Raw genomic sequence first — 16,129 nt, 5'->3', positions numbered from 1 at the left:
GATGGAGACCGCAACTCGGCGGTGGTGACGGCTGGCCCGCGTGAGAGCGAGAAGGATCAGGGTGCTGGGCGCTAGCGGTTCTTCTTGCCAGTGGGCAGCGTTGGCTGCCCGGCCTGCTCTGGCGCCATGGTGAGGAGGAGAAGGAGGGTGGGGACAGGCAACTGGGCGGCCGCGAGCGCCTCGCTGACTGTCGTCCCCATCCGTTCTCTCCCAGCGTTTGGGTTGAACTCGGCCGTTCCCGTAGCGCGGTGTGAAGGGGTAAACGGTCCGTTGGCCGCTTTGCTTGCTGAGCTCTCCAGGAGCCTCCTCGGGCTCCGGCATCCGCTCCGGTAACTCCGGGCCTGCGGCGGGGAAGAGAAGGGGCAGCCTGCTTCCCTGAGAGCAGCCCAGGTGGTGGGCATGTTAGGGGCCGTGAGTGGGGTTAGGTTCCCTGTGTCTCAAGCACTTTTTGTTGTGCCATCAGCCACCGGCAGGTTTGTGAGGGTAGCAAGTGCCCTGCTTCCAGAAAAGTACTATGTTTCCTTTTTGGCTGCTGAGAGCATAACGTCTTGAAGTGCAGTTTGGGGGTTTTAACTCCAAACGTATGTCTGCAGTTCAGATACTCTTAGCTTTGATATGACATAGTGTGTCGTGTTTTATACTTAATGTTGCCAGGTAAAGAAGATAGGCTAGATCCATAAAGGAGTTTGCCAGGTGCGTGTATCTGTTAACATGTTTTGGTATGTAAGTAAAGCTGGACACTTCGATTAAAGTGTTTCCCCAGGTCAGATGTGCTGACTTGCAGAAGAGGCTTTCACCCAGTTAGAAGGCTCAAGATTTGTGTTTGTCCATAATGTAGATACGTTTTTGTTATTAGAGCTATGTTTGTGTGTGTAGTGGTGCAGCTTTCATGATTGGTAGTGAATTACTGGTGTAGGAACAGATGTCTAAATTTCAGAAAGCTAGGTGTGTCCAGATGAATTTCCTAAGCTCAGTTTCCTACCTTGCTTGGGTGAAGTTTGTTTCAGATTTGACCCAGTGTTCAGAAAGTACTTATTTAAAAATTCCTTTCTAGTGTTATATGTTAAGGTGTATATGCTACAACCAAATATTTATTGTACCAATGTATTGCTATTTTGCAGCTGAATATAGTATTAGAGTATATGAAATGGCTGTTGTGAAGGTGGTGAGAAGACTTAAGCCTACTGCTAGTCTTTTTTTGCTTTTTGCCTCTAAATATGCTGATATTTCCTTAAAACGAATTGAGTAGCATGCTCCAGGCAGAATAAAATTCTTTTTTAGGTGCGTTTAATTTCATTTTTTTGTAATGATTCATCAAATGTCCTTTTTCAGCCTCACAAGAAGAAGAAACCCTTCATAGAGAAGAAGAAAGCGGTAACATTTCATTTAGTGCACAGAAGTCAGAGGGATCCACTTGCTGCTGATGATACTGCACCCCAGAGAGTTCTACTGCCTACACAGAAAGTAAATACTCACTTTTAATATGGAGGTTGATTCAGATAAGAAGTGCTGCAGGAGGGAAAAGTGGGTATGAAATTGCACAATTCAGAACGTAGTCTGAGAGAAGGTAGTTTTTAGTCCAGCTTATTAAAAGGAAGAGGATGTTGTGGGGAATATGATAGTTGTGAGTTATGACCTGCTGGCTTACCTCAACTGGCATTAGAAATGTATTAAAAAAAACAACAAAAATTGCCTCACCTGCCCTGAAGAGGCAGGGTCTGTTATGCTGCTTATGGAAAAAGTTTAAGGCTATGTTCACACAGCACCTGAACACTGAACAGATAGGTTACAATGTTCAAGTACGCTGTGAGTTAGGGTAATGAGTGGAGAGAGGACTACAGGACTCTATAATTCAGTTATTCTCAATAGATGAATTGCTTTTGTTTTTGCTAGTGAGTTTTAAATGGACTTGAGTAACTCCATGTATTTCTTTCTACAATCCCAAGGGGCATGATGAGCGGAGGAGGGAAGAGCAACGGAAGTATGGAGTCTTCTTCGATGATGACTATGACTATCTTCAGCATCTAAAAGAAGCCTCTGGTCCCTCTGAGCTTGTCCCTTCTGTTCGTGGGCAGCAAAGCAGAATTGTTGTCACAAGTGAGGGGCGCATAGAAGATGAAATTCAGCGAGTTCCAGTAAGCAGTATTTTTGCTGATAATAATTTTAGCCTGTTTGTTGGAGTTTAGCATTCTGTAGACACATTAACCATATTCATATAGTGACTGTGATCACTATTTATATATAAGGACCCTTTTGACCTACAGTAAGATTTTCCTACAAGTGAAAATAAAAGTTGATGAGCCACAGTTTTTGCTAGCACAGTGTTAAAACACCATGTACCCATTCCAAGCTTTCCTTGAAAGAGATGGCTTATTTGTTTGAACAAGTCATGCATTTTCCTGGGGTTGGCATTTGTTTTTATGATTTTTAGAAATCTTGAATGCACTGGGAGTTACAAATAAACCAGATTCTGTTACCAGTGCACTGTGTTTTTAAAGTGAATGTGACAGAACCCTGAGGGAGTAAAAACAAACTTCAGTTCCTTGGTGACTCTTCATCAGGGACTGTAGTGATAGGACAAGGGACAATGGGTTTAAACCTGAAGAGGGGAAGTACAGGTTAGATATAATGAAGTTCTTTTCTGTGAGATTGGTGGGGTAATGAGTTGCCCAGAGAAGTGGTAAGTGCTCCATTCCTGGCAGTGTTCAAGGCCAGACTGAAAGAGCCTTGGGCGATACGGTCTAGTGTGAGGCGTCTCTGCCTATGGCAGGGGGTTTGGAACTTAAGGTCTTTTCCAACCCAAACCATTCTATGAAGACTTTCAATAAAAGGGTAATTTCAAATATGTGTTAAGTGTTCTCCAAACCAAAAAGTTTTACAGATTTAATTGTGCTGTAGAGCCATTCTCTAAAAAGCTTGAGAAATGCAAAAATACTGTATCTTTACCTGGAGAATATTGACATGAGAATGAATGTTGCCAACAGTTTACCTGGCTTTCATTGCATAACTTTGAAAACTTGCCACCAATAAAGTAGGGCTTGTCTTAACACTGAAGAAATGCTCACAGAGTTTCTTTTGGTCATGTGATTATCTGCATGTTTTCATGAATGTGAACTCAAATGAGAAACTGAGAACAAGTATATTGTAATATTGGGGTTTGTTTCTTTTTCTAAGGCACCATCTATTAAGTTACCTTCCTCAGTATTTGCCACAGAGTTTGAAGAAGATGTGGGCTTGTTAAATAAAGCTGCTCCTGTTTCAGGTATCAAATCTTTTACCTTTCAGTAACTTGGGTTGCCATCTAGGTACTAGATGGAATGATAGCTTCAATTACAGTGTCATATTAGTTTTGGTTTAGAACAGGCTTGATAGCAGACATAAATAATGATCTGTAAGAGACCTGTGTTTCAGTTTGAGACTTCTGTCTGTGATTCACTAATAATAGATTTTTAGCTTTGCTGGGGATGTCAGGGGGTGCAGAATCCTTGAGCTCTTGTGTAGTAAATACAAAATAATAACGGGAGAGCTGTAGCTCAGACTTGATTTGTTAATGCATCTGTTTGAATCAAAGGCTGAACTGGATTTTCATTCTCAAAAATTCCCTTCTTTTCATAGGCTGAGTGGTGTTTTCTTTCCTTCATTAGTATTGTTTCAGTGTTACAGGCTTTAAGTACACTTTTGCTACGTATCCGTGTTTGCACTGAACATTTGTTGTACAGCTATCTTAATTCTTCATAACAGAAGGTAATTGTGGTGGGTTTCTGTCCTAACAGAAGAATGCTAAAGACACTGCTGTTAATTGCAGTAGAGAAACTTTCTGACCTTTTGTAATGTAGGGAATTTAAAGGGCTGGGAGCTAGGCTTGGCAGTTGATTGTACAGTACTTTAACTTAGATAGTTTTGCTTCTACAGTATTCTAAGTAAAATGTATTAGAGTCCATTTATGGAAGTGCAAGACCTCTGGAGAATTTTCATTTCTGGATGAAGAAAATTGACAAGAGGCTGGTGACTTGCCCTGGCTTGTATCAGGTCTACAAATGTTATTGAGGAATCTTGTGATACTTAAGTTGAATCTTTCCTTAGTGGAAATTAAAAGTCTAGCTGGATTGATTATTATCCAGGAAAATAGCTTCGTATTGTCAGAGAAACTTACATATTTAAGTGGTGGTTTGTTTGTTTTTTAACTTTCTAGGACCACGGCTAGATTTTGACCCTGATATTGTTGCAGCTCTTGATGATGATTTTGACTTTGAAAATCCAGAAAATATCCTGGAAGATGATTTTGTTCTACAAGCAAATGACCCACAGAAGGGGTAGATACAGCTTTGTAGAACTGTTTGTCATATGTAAATAAGAATGATGCTATTTGTTATTTTATGTTCTTGTAGGAAGCAAGAATGGTTTAAGGTTTCAAATTGAATGCTTACGTATGTTAAAGGGAAAGGTATTACCTTGTCTTATGTAGGTGGTAGCTTAAAAAATCAAATTTTCATGTGTTATCCAAGATAAGATTTCATTTGTTACTTTGTGCGTATGGTTTATATGTATTTGTTTCCAGATGCAATGTATGGAGTAGTAGGATTCTTGAATTGAAGTCATTGGAAATGTTTTAGCTTTCAGACAAAATTAGTATGCTGGCTTTGGCAACATAGTTATGCTAAACTCGTTTTTCTTTTACTGGCTTGAAGGTAGTTTTATCTTTCCCTTTCAAGATTTAAATTTATTATTGCTCAATTGTTTCAGATAACCCAGTGTTGGTCAGAGCTATGGAAACATCCATGTATTACTCTAAAACTGTTTTAAACTTCTGTTCAGGGAATCAGATGCTGAGCATGAAGATGAGTGGGAAGATGTGGAGGATGATAGTGATGAAAAGGATACTTGCAGTAATGACCGTGATTCAGAAGAGCCTTTGTCAGATGATGGGGTTAATGGACGGATGAAAGAATTTCTTTTTATGCAAGAAGAAACCAGGAGTCGTTTCACAGATTATTCTATGACATCTTCAGTAATGAGAAGGAATGAGCAGTTAACCCTGCTGGATGACAGATTTGAGAAGGTGAGGCAGCTCAGGAAAGTAATTGTTAAACATAAGGGTGCTAAAATGCTTCTTTAGTCTTTTGATTCATCTCAGTCAAAATGCACACAAGGTGGTGTCCTGTATGCCTGTGCAAATGCCTGGGAAAGACTCAGTTCTTTCACCCTTTCTCTTCTCCATGTCAATTATAGCTTCATGAAATGATGTCATTGGAAATATGATGTACCTTTTGTCATGAGCAGTGACAGGTTTTTTAGCGTGCAGATTGAAATAATGCATCAGAATAAGAAACATTTTCTAGAAGGTGATCTATATACTGTAAAGGATAACTTTGTGACTCCTGTGCCAGAAGAATACTGACAGTAAGGAAGAAATCCTACTGCAGGTGTGTTTGGCAGTTGTTCAGCAAATGAGAGGGGAGGCGAAAAAGGGGCCAGTAGAAAGAAATGTATAGATCTTCTTTAGGCTATCAAGAAGTTGCATAACAAATGTGATCTAATTACAGATACCCACTTCTTTATTTTAGTTTTTTGAACAATTTGATGAAGATGAAATTGGAGCCTTGGATAATGTGGAGTTAGAAGGCTATATTAACACAGACAATGCTCGGTTGCAGGAAGTCCTGAATGATTACTACAAAGAGAAAGCAAAAAAGTATGTGTCCCCAGAAGTACTGCTTCATATAAGTAGTTTCATTTAAGTTATCCTGTGTTTGTATTGAAACTTTGGGTATACTGTTTCTTGTACTCAAAGATTACATCCCACAGTAAAAGCAGCTATGTATAAATATTATTCAGGTTTTTTTGTCACTGAATGTCAGTCTTAACTTGTGAGATGATTGTATAAGTGCATTGAGGTTAGTGCAAGTAATACTTAGAGACTTTCTTCCTTTCCCTTTTTAGTGTAACTTACCTTTCTCCCTACACCTTTACCTTTGTTTTTGCTGTTCTAGCAAAGTATATTCTGTCCTGCTGGTGTGCAGCTGATTCCATTGTATACCTAGTTTCATGATAATGAACTCGCAAGTGACTATTATTGCTGTTGTAGCACTGCAGAAATTAGTGCTTATAAAGCAGCCCTGTGACCATGTAAGACTACATTTCCATAGTATATTCACTTTGTCTTAAAGCAGGTGATAATATCCCAAAGTTAAATGACTAAGTGTTCTCACGTTAGTTTTGCGTTTCCTGATTGAAAGATACAGTAGTGTGTCCCTTGTAGTGAAAGATGACTGGTTAGTAGCAGAGTACATATTCTTCTACAGAGCTGCCTTGCTTACAGACTAAAAAGTATATCCTCTTCTCTTCCTGTCCTCCAGTCACAAATATTTTCTGTTACGTACAAAATCCCATAATACTTTTCTTGACTCTTATCTCTTGAACTAATGTTTTAGTGTATTTTGTGGATGCTTAGTTAAGGGAACTTAACATTGCTGCAAGTTCCATTGGGAATATCTTTCTTTAGTTTGGGGTTTTACTGAGTGGACACTAGGTTTACATAATTACACATTTTCAATAAAAGATAAACCTTAGTTTTTTTGTTCTTTGGACTTTAAAGTTGCGTGAAATTGGATACTCTTGAACCTTGTGAAGATTTAGACTCTCCTATGAATGAGGAAAGTGAAGAAGAAAAGGAAGAAATAGTAACTGTAGTTGTTGAGGAACCAAAAGAAAAATGGGATTGCGAATCCATTTTGAGTAAGTATTTTGGTGTTCTCTTGTGTCTTCCTAGGATTTCAAAGTAAACGATACGTGATCTCAGAACTTTTCTGACAGTGCTTTAGGTAAAATAGTTAATGCTTGTGAATTTTCAAGGACTAAGTAGTAATACAATTAATAATAAATCTACCTAAAGTCTGTTTGCAAGCCTTCACTACTATTTCTTTTTGTGACCTAGGTACATACTCAAACTTATATAATCACCCAACACTTATTAAGGAGCCATCAAAGGTAAGATCATCAAACTTATTCTTGAGTAATACCCTGGCATGGAAAAACTTGAGACCAAAATGATTGTTTTCTCAATGGATATCTGTTTTTAAAAGAAGGAGTAGAAAAGAGGGTTGGGAGGGTGCTAACTTTGATAGTACTTCTGTACTGAAGAAGAGTTTGGGTACATTTTTTCTGTTAGTAAAAGGAAAGTAGCTTAAGTTCAAAGTTTCTGTAATAGCAGGACAGAAATGCAGAGTGCGGAATTTACCTTCTTGTTATCTGTGATATGCCCTTGTGTGATCTGTGTCTCACAAGCACACATTGCTTGGGTTTTTTTTCTTGAAAATACACTTTGAAACAATTTCTTCTAGTTCTTTTGGTCTTCTAGACATTTCCTATCATTGGAACATAGCTTGATATTCGAAATTGTGAAAGGAAACCTTTTCTGTGGAAGTTTCTAAAGGAATGTTAAGTGCCTTTTAGTAATATTTAAATAAAAGGAAGATTATATTTTTTTGCTTATTCTGGGAGGCCAAATTCTCTTCACAGGTTGATTTCTTTCTTAGGGATTAATGTGTGTTTTTCTGAGGGAAGAAAATTGTGTGAGGAAACTTCCATGTTTATTACGTTAAATCTGAATCTAATGTTTTTATACTGATAAGGCAGTGTGGTGTGCACTCCTTGCAGACGGAGCTGGGGGCCATTCATACGTAATCTGCTCTCTATTTTAGCCCAAACCCATAAAAATTTCTCAGAAGACTGGAATTCCTCTACACATTTTGCCTCAGAAAAGTCTTACTGCTAAGCAGATGGAACGCATGCAAATGATTAATGGCAGCGACCTGCCAAGAGCATCAACACAGCCCCGTTCCAAAGACGAGAGCAAAGAGGATCGCAGAGCTAGAAAACAGGCAATAAAAGAGGAGCGAAAGGTATGCTTTGTTTTAAATAAGAACCTGCAAAAACGTGTTACATTATCTGAATTCTGTCTCACAAACTTTTTTAAAGCTCACTTGTTCTTGTGTCTGGAAATCAATGGGAAAGACTTGCTGGTCTCAAGAGACTGGTTACTGCTTCTTTAAAAAATCCACTGGAAAGAAAGTTAACATCATAATTTTGTCATCCTAATTTTGGGACTGTTACATATGTAATTGTGGCCACTATAGCACTGGAAGGAGCCCTTACGTTTAATTTTCTAGGGAGGCAAAGGAAACAGTTGTGATGTAAAAAAAGCTCTGAAAGAAATGTGGGAAATCTTAATTTGCCGCAGTGAGATACTAGTTGTTTTATTTAGGAACAGAAATTGCCAGCATATCAGAAGCTTCAGCTGATTAAAGATGGTAATCTTCGTGGTACACGATTTCACTGCTAATAATTAGTGCCATAAATAATATTATTGTCCAGATTGCTGCTGTTTTCATGATCTGGAACTGTTAATTAGAATGGTTTCCTCTTGCATGTCATGGCTGTTTTCTAAATCTGTAATTATTGATACGCACAGGAACGCAGGATGGAAAAGAAAGCCAACAAGCTAGCCTTCAAATTGGAGAAAACGAGGCAAGAGAAAGAGTTGCTCAATCTGAAACAGAACGTTCAAGGACTGAAGCTATCTTGATGAAACTGAGGAACTTGCTTTGGAAACAACCTCAACTTTTCATTTGTATTGAGAAGGGAGCTGCTAACTCGTAGCTTTGCCAGTCATGCTCCAAGGGGTTTATTCACATCCTACTGTAACAAGAACCAGTAACTTGTTATTCTTTCTGAAATGCAGTTACGCATAAAACCATCTATTAGTGATGTCTATTCTGTCGTGAGTGACCTGGCAACTTTTGCAGTTTCATTACAATAGAAAGATATTAAAATTATAAAAAGTGTATATTTTTACACACTATCACTGGACAAAGTTTTATATACATATTTGTATATGTATTCAACAAATCAGAATCTTACTGATCTATCTGGTTAAATTCTTCTATTAAATTATCTCAGTTTACAAAGCATCTGTGTTTCTTCTCTCCCTTATACTTAAATGCAGCAGAAGGACTGATGAGGCCTTTTAATGTACAGAAACAGTTCAAAGTACTTGTTTTTATTGGAAGAAGGCTTTTATAATATACTGATAAAGTAACATGATTTTAGTGAAGGGAATAAACAGACATGGCAGGGGAGTTGGAACTAGATGATCTTAAGGCCCTTTCCAACCCTAACTATTCTATGATTCTGTGATTCTATTTAAAAATCTCTTGATCACTGCTCAGGAAATTGAAGTGTCAGTGGAGTTTTCACATCTAGATTAAGCATTTTCTAAAGTTGTCAAAGAGACTGTTAACCAAATCAGTAAGAATCACCTGTAAGATTAGAACAAGTTTTCATTTAGCCAGTACCTGCACTAGTTTTCATGTGCTTCACAGGTTTAAAGAGGGTCTGCCTGTGTCATAATTGTTAATTACGTAATGCTGATGTGTGTTAACTTAGAATAGCAAGCTCTTGAGTAAGGAAGACACCAGCTAGTACTCATGGCTCCTGACAGCAACACAGAAGAGGACACCTGAGAAACCATTCTATTGAGATGAGTCAAATACCAGGTAAGTAGTTAAATGGAAATGGAGCAAGTGAGTATCAGATGCTGCTTAGTGTTTTGGGTGGCATGTGATTCTGTGACTTACAGAAAGGGAGAGCCTTTAAATTAAAGACAGTGCACATGTTCTTTACCAGTCCTTAACTCATCTGCTCTGCTACATGTCTAAAGTAACTAATCTGTGGTGAATTATCCTTTTCCCTGACTTCTCATTGCTTATTCCCTGATAACTGTGCTCATGCCTAAATTCCCTTTTTAAAAAAAAAATAAAACAAGCTGTATCAGCCAAATCCTTGAGGGGATGAGAACAGAATAAAGGCTGGGGGAGGCAGAGGAAGACACTTGAAGATGATATTCCAGACTAAGCACAGACACAGAAATATGTTGCTAGGGAACAAAAGTGGGAAGACATTTAAAGAGAGTAAGCGTCAAAAAGTTTATAGAATTGCTTTGTTTCTCTATGCTTGTGTCGTGGTCTAAACCCAGCCAGACAGCTCGTTCACTCCCCAGCTTCTTGCCCTCCCCTACTCCTGGAGGGATGGAGAGGAGAATCAAAAGAATGCAGCTCCCACGGGTTGAGATAAGAACAGTTTAGTAACTAAGGTATAACACAAATCACTACTGCTACCACCAACAATAGTAATGATAAAGGAAATAACAAGGGAAGAGAATACAACACCTCATCACCAGGTGACCGATAACTCTTCTCCACCAGCCCGACCAAGCACTGGCTGATACCTCCTCCAACCCCGCAGTGAGCTAGCCCTTCCAGGTAACTCCAGTTATATCCTGGGCATGACGTGCGGTGGTATGGAATACCTCTTTGGTCAGTTTGGGTCAGGTGTCCTGTCTCTGCTTCCTCCCGGCTTCCCTCCTCCCTGGCAGAGCATGAGACTCAGAAAGTCCTTGGCCAAACCAAAACATCGGTGTTACCAGCTCTGTTCCCAGCCCGAAAGTCAAAATATAGCACTGCACCAGCTGCCAAGGAGAAAAATGACTGCTACTGCTGAACCCAGGACAGCTTGTCATCAATGAAACAGTATAGTAACCTTAACTCTGTGCCTTGGAATATAGTAAAATCTGAAGGAAAAAGAAACAAAAGCAGTCACACATCTGATCAGTAAGACAAGGTTTCTTTTGTCTCAGCAAGAGCAGGTAAGGAACACTTGTATTTGAAGTTTTTCTCTCTGTAGGTTGCACACCTTGTGAAAAGGGATCTTAGTTATTGAAGTTTTCCTGAAAGCTGGTTTTGTTTTAATACAAGTCATGTCCTTGCTCTGAAATGAGAATATGTGACTGCCATTGGAGTCAGAAAGGCTTTGAATCTACTTTCTGTGTAACTTAAAAACCTTTTAATTCTTTTTTTCCAAAAAAAAAAAGACTGATTAAAAAAAAAATCCCCACAAATTTGACATCTACAAAGTAAGATAATCTTGGAATGCTGGCTGGCTGGCATGTTATGGAAACTTCTGTCTTAAGAATGAGGAGTGCATCACATTTAATGTGACAACTACAGCTTTCTGGAATAGCGACAGTTTACCCCAAGCCATTGCTGGGTATTGCTGGCTCCTGATGAACTGGGATAAATAGAGGTGCAAGTCGCCTGCTTTAGCTTTCCAGCAGCCTGCCCCCCCCTGAATTCATGCAGCAATGAACTACTCTTCCATCATCTTATCCAATCATGATGTCATTGTGAAAGGACATAACTGAGCAGTCATGTGGAAAACAAAAAGCTGTCCATTGTAGTGAAGGTGAGCTTGTGCATCGTAGGAACAAGGTAAATCAGGTAACACTGTGAAAGGGAGCCCTGGCAGATGACCGGGCATGTTCCTTTCTGACAGTGAAATACTGTTGCAGCAAGGGCTCAGGGCAAATGCTGACTCCGCTGTAGTCAAGCAATCTTGTACTATGTAACTGAGACTCTTGCATGGTTTGCGTTTCACGCATTTGCCCGAAGTCAAGATCTGGCTCCTTGCAGAATCTGTGGAAGACATTTTGCACAAGATGTTCTGGTAATTTAATTTTTTTTAATGGGACTGTTAATGAGGAATGTTGATGAGTTCAGCTGAAGGGTGGTGAGCACTGGGCAAGGAGGAGGTGGCGGCTAGTAGAGAAATGGGTTAAACGCATGTTGAAAGAGCAAATGATCTGATAAATGATTAAATGAATTAAGTGAGCTTGATTAGAGAATTACTGAGCGCGCACAAATCTTCATTTACCTGCCTGCCCAAAACCAGGTGATTACTACAGATTGTGTTTAAAATTACATTATCTCTTGGTGAGACATAAATTCCTAACCTGAAGCTTCCTTTGGTCTCCAGGTTTCTAGGCAGAACTTGTTATTTCAGGCTTCCTGGGAAAAACAGACTAATAAACCATCTGATAAGTAGTCCTTTTGAGAGCATAATGCGGGCACCAGGCTCTGTTCCAAAGCCTTCTGAAGTGAATGAAAAGATTCCCCCTGACCTCCCTGATCCCTGGATTACGAACTAAATGGGTGGCTGCACAGTTTGCCTGGCACAACCCAACAGCAGGGTTTTTCTGCAAGGGGTGGGCTCTGCATGCACCCCTCCCCTCCTCAGTTTGCATTACTGATCCTGTGGCTCTGTGGTAGATCAGATCAGCCCCACGACAGAACTAAAGTCCGATTCAGTGAAAAACCAAAAAACAGACAAGAAAAGTACGGTGGAAGCTGAGTGATTATGAGTGCTGAGATGAAGGGGGAGATACCCTGTGTTAGTAGTTCCGTGTTTGGTATCTGTGATCAGATACATGAAGAACATGCTGGTTTGCTCTAACAAAACCATTTGAGCAGACAGCTGTCTATGTTTTGAGGGAGACAGGAAGTGTCTTGTTACTGTGACTAGCATGATACAAATCCTGTAATGCCTCTCTGTGCCTTGGTGATGCAGGACTGACGTGGTCCTCAGTACCTGCTTGGCAGGTGTCTGCTGCCCTCTTGGTCCTGCAGAGGAATCCTCAGGCTTGCCATCAAAAATATCTAGAATCAGAAGATAAGGACCCAAAGCACATGAGTAGAAAGATTCGAAGGGAAATGGGAATTTAGAAGTGTGTGCTGTAGTGAAATGAGGTGGGTTTGGCCCAGCTGAGCTGTAACCAAAATGCAAGCAGCTGCTTACCTCTTAGAGGAAGAGTGGATGGCATAGAGAAATTAATGAAAAGATTGAGTAGAGTAACTGAGAACTGGAAAAGGGAGTAAGCAAAGGAAGATAAGAAAGGAGTCTTTAATTTAGCAGCTGCAGGTGGTCTCAAGTAGGTGTGATCCACAGTACAAAAGAGAAAGAGGTAGATTGGTCCTTGCTTTCACTGTGTTCCTCACAAAGGGGGTTGCCCGTCCTGCTGCAAAAGAGTGAGGTTGATGCTAAAATCTGAGACACTTCTGAACCTTAAAACCTCTTTGCCATGAGGTGTGGCTCTTCCACAGATTGAGCACCCAGTATCTACCTACCTAACCTTCCCCTGTGCTCGCAGCTGCAGGTGTTACCCTAGTTCTCCTGAGCTGTTGCCTTATGTGTGCTGGTAAGCAGCTGCTTCCCTGCACCCTGGGGCTGTCACTGTTTCAGTGGAGGTAACAGAATGAACAGTGCTGCTGTTTTTCCCTGGTCTAGAATACTTTCATAAATTCAAAGAACTAATAATGTAAATATAGGCCTCTTGAGCAGGATCAGCCTGTTTTCCCTTTAACCAAGAAGGAAAGAAAACCAAGTGTGTTGGGGAGCAGGGGGAGCCCAACAGGACTGTTCCTGTTCACAGCCCCAGTCTATTCTTCTCTGCAAGTCATTATTTGTGCTGGCCTCCAGCATGTCCCTGAGCAGAACTGGAAATGGCTTCTATTCCTTATTTGTGTGGAACTGCAGCTGTACTTGGACAGCTCTTCAAAGTTTTGCTGAAATCCTTTAGGAGTTAAACTGAACCTGAAATAAATACTGCTTCAGCTCCTGCTGCTGAAGAGCAGTGATTTTAAAGCCTGAGTAAGGAAGCATTGCTAACAAAGAGTGACTTCAACCTATAAATGACTTTCTTGCTTTGCATCGCAGCTGAGACATGATCCAATATGCAGGAAAGTCTTCAACAAGAAGCGCAAGCCCTTCAGCTCTATGAAGCAGAGACTGCAGGGAACAGAAATCATGACCATTAGGAAGCAGCACCCACAAAAGGTATAATTGAAATTGAAGCTTGTGTGTTATCTTCAGATGAAGTCTTTCATCAGTAATGCTATTGTTTCCTCTGAGGACAAAGCCTGGATGTTGTGGATGAGTCTCACATATGTGCTTGACTTGGTGCCAAATTCTTTCCTCCCCCTCCCTGTGCCGCTAGTGTTTGAGGATATTTCCCCCTTCAGAAGCCAAACCAGTAGGTGTTGTGACTACTCTGGGCACGTTAAGTGTCTCTGCTCGACCAGGAAATGCTTGTGCACGTATTTTAAAGACTATGTGAGTCTCTGTCAGCTTGCTCTTAAATCTGAAATAGAGTGATCCAGTGTGGTTGGTGCATTAATGCCCCAGGCTGTACCTGAGAGCTGCCAGTAGCCCGGATCTGCAGATGGAGCTATGGAGATTCATTGCTATTGAACTCAAGGGTTTAAAAATGTATTTAAATTTAACTTATTTACAAAACTGGAGGGCAAAAAGCTTAAGCTGTTACTGGAACAAGGTTCTTTTCATGCATTGCTGGGGAGGAGGGAAATACATATGGATATGCATGCGTGTGATTTTACCCAGAGATGTCAAATTGCTGCCGATTTGGTATCCATGCAGGCTGACATCAAATGTCCTTTAAAATCAGTTATGGAAAGAAACAGAAGTGCACAGAGGTTTAAAGCAAGAAGAAGAATCTGTCAAGCAGAGGAGAAGGGAAGGTGTGGGTGATAGTGTCAATTCTGGTCCCTCTTAAGCACCTTTTGGTCTGCTGCAACCTCGGTGTTTTGTTTGAGTGCATTGTTCTTTTACCCATCTTCAGGTGCTGTCAGTAGACAGCAAAGGGTTAATTCGGCTTTTAAAATGTAAATTTCTTTTTCTGTAATATTTTCCTTTCCCTCAGAAAGGAAAAACCCTCACCCTAAGATATTTCTTTGTCCCTTGCAATGGGGAAATATAGTTTGTGCCTTCCTTTATTCCCATTACAGAAACAGCCAGAGAAGAAATCTAATTGGAGGCAGCACCATGAGGATTTTATTAATGCTATTCGATCAGCCAAGCAGGTCACAAAAGCTCTGAAGGAGGGCAGCCCTCTTCCACCTCCTCCCCCACCAAGCATCAACCCAGGTTTGTGGTCTACTTTATCTTATTGCCATTCCTGTACTGATAGTTGGTAAAGCGGTGATCTCTTATTATCCACTGCTGGGCTTCACTTGGCACCCCCTGGCACAACACAATGTGAACGTTAGTTTCATTTCTTGGCTTAAATTGAGTAGGAATGCAATGCAGAGGTGATGGGGAGGAGGAGAAAGCTCACCCCTCACCATCCAGAACAACTGTAGTGCCCACAGGCTTCCCCACTCCCATGTGGTGGTTTTTCTACCATCCCCTTCCCCACCCAGCTGTGCAGACAAGGGAAGTCATTTAGAAAAAGACGGGTCTGGTTTACTACTAATATCAGGTGTGGTCTCGGCACAGAGCTCACCATGGTAGAAGTTACGGATCCAAAAAGAAGCACATACAGCCAATACTTCTCATGAGATGTGATTTATGAAATGTGGGAGCAGTCTTGGAAAGGGTCCTAGTGGAGTCCTGCCTGCATTAGGAAGGTGGAGGGCAGGAAAGGAAGGGGGGGCTCTCTGAGCTTACTTCCAGAGCAGGAATTATTGACTGATAGCAAAACCAGCTGCTGTGATTCCAGCCTTTCTCCACTAGTACATGGCAGCAATGCAGTATAAGCAGCTGGACACCTCTTCCTTCCTTGATTGGGGTCAAGCTCCTCTCTGAACTTCCACTGGTGAACTCCTTAATGACTCCTGTCATTTCTTGTCTAACTCCTCCCTTTCCTTCTCCCTCTTGGAGGAAACTGAGCTGTGCAAGAACAGTGGTGGCTGTGGAGAAAGGAACTGGAGAACTGCTTTTTAGGAAAGACATGTTGCTGAGGGGCCTAGTGAGGATGTATATCCTGTATATCCTGTACTACACCCTGTACTACAGGACCCATGGATAATGGGGAGGAGAGAGAGGTATTCCCCTTCCTTCTACTCCTCCTCCTGATAGAGCCTAAAGCTCCCTGATCTCCCCTAAAGTGCCAGGTCCCCCTGACAGACCCAGAAAGCATCTGCTCTGTCTCATCTTCTCCCCTGCATTCAGAACCATTTTGCCCATGCTGCTGGTCTGGAGCTGGCTTTCAGTGGCTGCTTGGGCCACCTTTTCTGGGATCTTACTGAGAGAAGCAATTGGTAAAGATACTGTATCTGTAATATTAGGATAATGACACTTGGGCTGTTCTGTACTGGTCAGTATTGGTCAGGGGGGAGAGATCTGAGAATGGAGAGGGGGGTGAAAGGGCTGAATGTGACTGTCTTGACCCTGAACATTGACTGTTCATTGAAACAGGTAGGACTGCACCAGCGATAAATGT

At 41.0% G+C, this 16,129-nt stretch overlaps 2 protein-coding genes across 2 annotated transcripts in view; both read left to right on the top strand.

The window, feature by feature from the left end:
• LTV1 (LTV1 ribosome biogenesis factor) lies at positions 1-8,969 on the top strand. Its single transcript, XM_061378108.1, has 11 exons — positions 1-129; positions 1,333-1,464; positions 1,947-2,135; positions 3,175-3,262; positions 4,193-4,313; positions 4,816-5,059; positions 5,565-5,692; positions 6,596-6,735; positions 6,935-6,987; positions 7,701-7,901; positions 8,471-8,969. The coding sequence occupies exons 1-11, from the start codon at positions 127-129 to the stop codon at positions 8,582-8,584; spliced, it is 1,413 nt and encodes a 470-aa protein (XP_061234092.1). The 5' UTR covers positions 1-126; the 3' UTR covers positions 8,585-8,969.
• Positions 8,970-11,427: 2,458 nt separating this feature from the next.
• Positions 11,428-16,129, top strand: part of ZC2HC1B (zinc finger C2HC-type containing 1B) — a gene marked incomplete at its 5' end in the record, with an annotated part of 264,177 nt that continues 259,475 nt past the window's right edge. The window contains 3 exon segments of the mRNA XM_061378453.1: positions 11,428-11,559; positions 13,606-13,725; positions 14,694-14,832. Coding sequence (XP_061234437.1) covers positions 11,428-11,559; positions 13,606-13,725; positions 14,694-14,832 — 391 coding nt within the window.

Source organism: Neopsephotus bourkii, unplaced genomic scaffold (genome assembly GCF_033783945.1).
Source record: "Neopsephotus bourkii isolate Nb327-2 ecotype Australia unplaced genomic scaffold, CSIRO-AGI_Nbou_v1 NB_1765, whole genome shotgun sequence".
Classification (NCBI taxonomy): domain Eukaryota; kingdom Metazoa; phylum Chordata; class Aves; order Psittaciformes; family Psittacidae; genus Neopsephotus; species Neopsephotus bourkii.
The sequence above is the reverse complement of the archived record's forward strand: the minus strand, read 5'-3'. Positions and strand labels throughout refer to the sequence as shown.